We start from the raw sequence: 7,758 nt of genomic DNA, 5'->3' as shown, positions 1-7,758 counted from the left end.
AATGGTGGCAGTAGTCCAGTGGCGGTGCCACTGACAGGAGGGGGTCAGAACTCTTGCCCTCCGGAAAAAACTATAAAAAAATTAAATTAAAAAAAAATTTTATGCATTTCATTTTCTTCAAATTGTGTGATTTTACAAACTCACGCGCAAGCTTTGAGGCAAATCTTTTTTATTTTGGCCTAAAATAGGTTAATGACAACATTTGATTGAATGGACTGCAATGCGCCATGATTACGACATCAGTTCAAATCCTTTCTTTGGAGCCAATCAATAATTTCATGCACAACCTCTATACACTGGCGAAGTTACGTAATTAATCGGATTAATTAGCATAGCAATAGGTGAAAACAATTTTGAACATATCGCGCAGCACTACAAGCAGGTTACACTCATCACCTGTGTATGTCTGCAATCATAGATTGAATACAATACTGGTCTTTTCAAAGATACTAATCTTACAGTTGCAAGTAATCAGCATGATATGGTTCAATGAAGAGGTACCGCATGAACGTATCAGTGCAGGGCGGTATATACAAAAATTGTTTTCACCTATTGCTATGGTAGTTAATCCGATTATTACATAACTTCGCCAGCGTATAGTGCATGGAGCTGTGTTTTCATAGACAATACATGGGTGAGTGCACACACACAGTGAGTGGGAAACTGTTCTAGCAGCAAATGTGTTGACAGTGGACATCCCTACTACTAGGTCAATGCAGCACAACAAATAACATTATACTTTGTCTGTGTTGACTATAGTTGGCATAACATTAATGAGTGCTGCACAAACTGTCAAAATCTTATCAATTGTAGCATAATTTTTGTCATCTGGCCTTTTTACCATTGTAATTGGGACAGGTCCTTTCAAAATTTGGTATTTCGATTTCAACAGACCAATAAGTCTCTCCACTTCTATCCTGACTGAAGCTAAACTTCTTGATTCTTCAAGATCCTTTGCTGGCAATTGCTTTCGGCCCTTTGTAAATGCTGGAACGTGTAAATCAAATCCCCTAACAGAAAAGTCTTCTTTGTTAATAAACCCTCTATCCGCTAATATTTGATCACCATACTCCGGCTTAAATAAATATCCACTTTCTCGAATAATGTGCTGATCAGTAGTTCTCCCACCCCATGCCCTTGACAAAAATGAAATGGAACCTCTTGGCGTTATCGATATCAAAATTTTAAAGTATTATTTTTTTGTAATTAGAAAAGTCTGGCCTCGTGATTTGTAATTTGTGGGACGTTCAATAAAAATTTCTGTGCAGTCAATGATTGATGATACATGGGGAAAATGATTTTTAAAAATGTTGGGTAGGGATGATCTAAGGGCTTGGCGTGAAGGCCATTTAATTAAAAATAATAACTTAACACTACTAATATCCAGCCACTTATAAAAAATTCTATGTATAGTTGATATGGACACCCCTGCCCTAGTTGCAATATCATTCAATTCAAGATTAAGGCGCAATTTGACCAAAAAATAAAAAAAATTCATCCAACAGTGTCAAAGATGTCTGAGATTTTTTCACAAACGGTGCAATAAAATCAAAAATAAATATAAACAGTTGAAATGTTGGTAGACCAGTATAAAATTTAGTTTGTTGATTATTATTCATGATTGCATTTGAATTGAATGTAACTTTCTGTAATTTATCTTGTGCAGATTTAAGTTCACATCGCAGACTTCTAACCTCATTGTTTAAGCTTTCATTTGCCTCCTCCAATTCCTGTTCTCTAGATTTAGATGATGTAACCTGCAATTAGATTAGAAAAGAAATAATTATGTACTTCATAAATATGTAATTACTTTTAAAAAACTGCTACTAAAATTAATTCTCTCTAAAATAACAAAAATATAGTTATTTTATAGATTACTATAGCGGGTCTCCCGCTCTTCGCACGGGTCCCTGCTATAATTGAGTAAACGGGAGCGGTTAGTAAACGGGAGCGGTTAGCAAGGGTGAAAATAAGAGAGCTTGTACCAGGGACCACTTTCGCAAACAAGGCGGTTCTCAAACCACGAGTCTTGCCTGCTTTCGCGACCGCCTGCTTTTGCGATTACTTTTGGTAGAGGTTTTGTCTTTTATATGAATTTGGCGGTTTTTGGCTGGGCACGATTATCTAGCTGATGATGATTGTACCCACCAAGTTTCATGCCCATATGCCTCAGCTGACCCTTGGATGACCACAAAATGACCTGCAAAAAAGTTGGCTCTAAGTAATGAATTTACCCACCAAGTTTCATGCCCATATGCAGGGTTTTCTTTAAGCATTTTACTGAAGGGGTATTTTCAATTTTTTGACCCTTTCAATTGTGAATTTTTCCTCTGAAGGAGTCAAAAACATTGCCCAAGGGGTATTTTTATAATATTATTTTTGAAGTTATTTTTAACAATACATGTATGTGTGTTTTTGGAGCCATAGGCGTAGATCCGGAGGGGGGGATCTCCCCAATATTTTGCCAGGGGGATGGTCCATACAATCATCCCCCTATGTTAACGCATTCCACTTTTGCCCCATATTTCAACAGTTTAGCTTCAAAATGGCAAAATTTTTTGTACCGTAAAGTTATTCTTTCTCTACAAGGTGCTGGATTCACTATATTTCAAGACATTTTTTCACCCCGAGTCAAAAAGAAATCTACACCACTGTTTGGAGCAGTGGCAGATCTAGAGCAGTTTTTAATAATATTTTAAAATGCCCCCTGAGAAGTAAGAAACTTTTGCAAAATGAAGACCTAATTTAAGCAATTTGGTAGATCATTTTGGCACTATTAATATGTAAAATTTTAGTTTAAAAAGCCCCAGCCCTGCCCCTTCATTATAAAATCATCGATCTATGTTTGTGTGTGTTTTCTTCACTTTTGAGAAATTGCTTTGGTGCCCTTCTCAAATTTTCAACAGTTGCCATGATGCCCTCTTGAAATATTACAAACTGCTGTGCTGCCTTGCCCTTTCAGTAAAAATCCAAGGCAATTATCAACTTGCCCTAAAAAAGTTGTCGTGCCCCTTCAGATCCTTAATTCGAGGGCTGTTAGGGGGTACCATGTCTGAGTGTATGAAGATGGTTTAATACAATGTGCATGTACTGCTGTAAAATTATGTATTAATTAATGTTTGTTTTTAATCAATTAACTTACCGGTACTGTTTCTGACTGTAGACCTAGCAACCCTTCAATGGCATCCAGTTCAGGACAACTACACTGTTGTGTTGTAGAGTTGAAAACATTAGGTATATAATCTACGTTGTGTGGGTTAGAATTTGGTTTTCCTGAAAACATAAAGAATTTAATAATTTTTATTCCCACATGTATGTAACAGACAGGGTTTTCTTTACCCCCAACACCCATACCACAAAATACCACTTGTAATGAAAAAAACTGCGCATGCATCATGCATGAATCCCAGCTAGGTCTGCCATGACACAATCACCCAAAGTGTTACCCATGTAGCTATCGGTTCATGATCGTGTGCTGATGGGACTTACTGCCTTCAAGGCTTCGTGTAAGCATCATTTGTACATGTATGTCGCCAAAAATGGGGCAAGACAGTATTTACTAAAAGTAGTGCTAAAAGTGTCGCCAAAAATTATAATCCCCCACTATTCAGATTCTTGAGCCCCCCCACAACTATTCAGATTCTTAAGCCACCCCAACTCGGGCCCCAACTATTCAGATTCTTGAGTGCCTTGGTGAAAATCAATTTGGGTAAAAAATCATATTGAGGTACACATTTTGTTTTCCGTTATGGTAACATGAACCATGAATTGTTTTTTATCCATGGCTCGAAAAAGTGGGGAATTAAAGCTACACAATTTAACTAATTTAGATGAAAAATTAATGTAACTCTTTTAATGGGAAATTTCATTTCTGCATATTGTGTTAACATCTATAATGTCACCTCCGAAACACTCAATTCACTCATTTTGTAAAGTAAAAGTTTTAATTGAAAAATCATTTATACATTTACAAAAAAGTCAGTTTAATAATGGGAATTATGATCCTATTTGATACCAAATTAGCACTGATTTCTGCATTTATATTGTGTTAACATCTATAATGTCACCTCCGAAACACTCAATTTACTTGTATGAAAGCATTGTAATCATTTTGTAAATAATTGTAACTGAAAAATAATTTTTACATTTACAAAAAAAAATCATTATAAATTTTGATTCTTGAACTTTGGTGAAGACCTGGGACATCCAGGGTCATTAAAAATGATGTTAACATTTGTGTCACCTCCGAAACACTCAACTTTGTTAACTGTCACCTCCGAAACACAAGTATGTGAAAATTTTAACTTCGCTAAAAAATTGTATTTACACAGTGTCATGCTTCAGCGAATCCGACTCGATTTTGAATACAATGGTCTCTAAAATGTGAAGCTATCGGTGAGCAAATTCTTGCCTAGACTTCTCGAGCTTAGAATTCCAATTGAATGAACACAGGTTTCAATAGTGTGACGTTTTTTTGCGTACACTGCGCGGGGCCAGCGTGTGCGACTGTGCATGGGTAACGCGAAAGTGAATCTAACCATGCCAACACACTTGTGATTGGTTAACATTGTATCCAAGGTTGTGCTTTCGTGTTGTAGTTTAAAATATGCGATATACGATCACGGTTTATCGTGTACAGCTGTTGAAAGCTGCGTTCATTCAATTGGAATTCCTACTATAGTTTCTCGATCATGAGAGTTCATGCACGCAATGACAATGCCTACCACATCACGCTTTGGGCAGCGCTGCATATCCTGTGCGTGCACAATCGATCGCGCTATCGTGTCATTCCACTAAGCTTGCATGCAGTACATTCATACTCTCAATGATCGAGAAAACCCGTTCTATTATTTTAGCTATACATGTAGGACTATAGTGTACCCTATAGACCACTTGACATCAATGTTTATCAACAAAGGCGAGGGATTGGTCTTTTGATATGCTCAAACGAACCGCTTCACTGTTCAATGGCTTTTCTTGTAATATGGAATGTGGTGGGAGATTTAAAATACACATGCCCTGAGCAAACTACGATCATGCGCACGCACACTGCAGCCTGCAGGGCAAAGAACAATGGAAAGTGCCATAATGCGTGCGCATACTGCCAGGCTAGTCAGGCTCATATCACACATTATAGGTGGCGCTATTCGTCCATAGGGAAGTGGAATGTGCCTGTACAGTCCAAAAATGGCTTTCCTGTGGGGCTCAATGGAAAAAATTACTAAAAATTAATTTTGACCACCAAAACCTAAGTGATGTTGACTTATGTTGGTACTGGCATAATAATGGATTCATAAGCTATCACATAGTGCAATCTATGTGTTCCACCAAGTGGACACTCGTTAAAGCGCAAAAGCAATTTGTGTGTAAATCAAGACCATCCAAAACAGCTTTCTTACAGTAAAGAATAGGAGGTCATCTGGGGTCACATACAGTAGTGTACATTGTACATGTGCCTGCTGTCACAATTTCACACACAAAATTTTTGACAATTTGGTGACACTATTTTTGTCTGTAACTTCAAAAGTATATGCACTAGAAACATGATTGACCCCTTATTGTTTAGGTAATTTGATTTTCTTTCAAATGAAAGAACTTTCAGCTAAAAATATTGAACTTCAAAATTTTATGAACATACCTAGCCAGGCAATGACGTCACATGTCAAGTGGTCTACAAAATGTATAGGCCTAGTACAGGGATCTATACGATGATTTTTATTTTTGGGTGGATCATCGTACAGGCAAATGACATAGAAATTACATGTCACCCAATGCACCACGCAATTGAATAGCAGACTGGCACTGCACAGACCGGCTTTGGCTGGTTACCAGTTGTACTCGTATGTAATCGGCAATCGAAGCCTACAAAACGTGGCGCATATATCATGACATCGGGAATTGACACAAATTTTACGGTAAAATCAGTCATACCTAGAAAGGATAAAATTCAACTTGAGAAAATATTCTAGGTATGACTTCTTGTAGGCCTACTACTATTATAGGCTAGGAATCTCAGACCTTCGTACGGAGAAGGCCAGTGGAAATCGTAGACTGTGACCGAGGTGTGAGTACCTCGGCTCGGGCTAACACTCGGCTCGGGCAAGCACTACCAACCCATACCAGAGCAGCACGTTAGATACCAATCCATTTCAGCACAGCACATGCACAGCACTTAGTCTTAGACTGATATCCAGCCTTATCCTTTTGCCATTCCCCCCCTTTTTTTTATTTCTTTTGCGCGCGAGTACCCCATACACTAAGTTGACGAAATGTGGCATATAAATAAAGCCGCCCTGTCGACGTACTTAAGAAGAAGAAGAAGAACACAGAATGTATATGATTATGAGGCCTATTCATTTGCTGTCATGATAGAGAATTACACTACTCAACTGCATGACTGAATTAGAGAATAAGCGATAGGAATTTTATTTTGCCTATCCTCTACCGTGTGATGAGCGACAGGCAGGTCCAATATTTTGAGTAGTGGATGCCGGCGCAGCGGTATCCACTACGATAAAAATATTGGACCTGCCTGTCGCTCTATCATAGAAGAGATAGGCAAAATAAAAAATTCCTATCGCTTATTCTCATTCTTAGTCAGTTAAATATTATTTTAATAACTGTAATTTTTTAAGCAAAAACTAAGTTACCGTCATAAAACTCCCTCATTATAAAATGAACAAAACTTGTTTACAACTTCACGTATTCTGTTGCGGCGTACTGCTAAGCGCGTTCACAGTATTCCGCATACCAGCGCGATATATATACTCGCACCTCTGACACGCTGCGTGTTACGCATTATCAAGACGCATGATGATGTGGGGTCGTCTACGGCCTGATAGACGGCATCCGAAATCATGCGATTGTCCAATCAGAAATGTGTCTACGAACTAGACCACTCCCACTGACTAAGAATCATCAATCACGATTTGTTTTTATGGGAATTATGACAATTATTTTGAAATAATTCATTATTTATTGAATACAATTGAGGATTGCCAACTCTATATAGAACATATTAAAAGTGGTATTAAGCTTGTTTACCTGTTTGAAAATGTAGGCCACATACACGCACATCTGACAGTTGCAGTTGCTGTGCCTTTGCTAGTCCATTGGCATTGCCCTTGAAAATTGCGTTGCACCACGCTCGCCTTCGCGATGCGAAGCGAGGAGCTGGGATTCTATAGAATCCCAGCCCTATAGAACTGAAAACGTTCTCTCTGTCACACCCCGGCACCACACACGTTTTTACCATGATGATGGATTTAGTGAACAAACAAAAAGAAAACCGGGAAAGAAAATTAAAAAAATGACGAACGGCCGGCCTGGTTCTGTTGTCAGTCGTCACGCACTGACCCCAAGAAACACCAAAACTTTGTTTGGCACACGCGCTGTCTCTTGGACCCCAATATCGATTAGGTGACGTCATCAGAAAAAGGTCTATACAGAAACCGTAACGGCTCACAGGGGATTTCGTACTGTATAAACAAGTAAAATTACAAACTTAAATCGCGACAATTCTGGATGATGATAACCTTAGGAAATATAATCCACATCTAGGCCTACAAATAAACCTATATATAATTATTCCGAAATTGTCTTTGGAGAGTAAAGATATAAATAATAATAATAATAAACAATAATAATAATATTGAATGGCTTATTTTCGTGTGATACAAGAATATATTGCACTCGATAGAAAAATATTGCACCCGTCTTCGACTCGTGCAATATTTTTCTATCTCGTGCAATATATTC

At 38.0% G+C, this 7,758-nt stretch overlaps 1 protein-coding gene across 1 annotated transcript; it reads right to left on the bottom strand.

Moving 5' to 3' along the window:
- Nucleotides 1-1,220: 1,220 nt before the first annotated feature.
- LOC140154245 (uncharacterized) lies at nt 1,221-7,334 on the bottom strand. The gene is made up of 3 exons (XM_072176834.1): nt 7,045-7,334; nt 3,143-3,273; nt 1,221-1,757 (listed from the first exon to the last, which is right to left on the bottom strand). Exons 1-3 carry the CDS (start codon nt 7,253-7,255, stop codon nt 1,461-1,463), a joined length of 639 nt encoding a protein of 212 aa, XP_072032935.1. The 5' UTR covers nt 7,256-7,334; the 3' UTR covers nt 1,221-1,460.
- Between the last annotated feature and the right edge of the window lie 424 nt (nt 7,335-7,758).

Source organism: Amphiura filiformis, chromosome 6 (genome assembly GCF_039555335.1).
Source record: "Amphiura filiformis chromosome 6, Afil_fr2py, whole genome shotgun sequence".
Taxonomy (NCBI): domain Eukaryota; kingdom Metazoa; phylum Echinodermata; class Ophiuroidea; order Amphilepidida; family Amphiuridae; genus Amphiura; species Amphiura filiformis.
The sequence above is the reverse complement of the archived record's forward strand: the minus strand, read 5'-3'. Positions and strand labels throughout refer to the sequence as shown.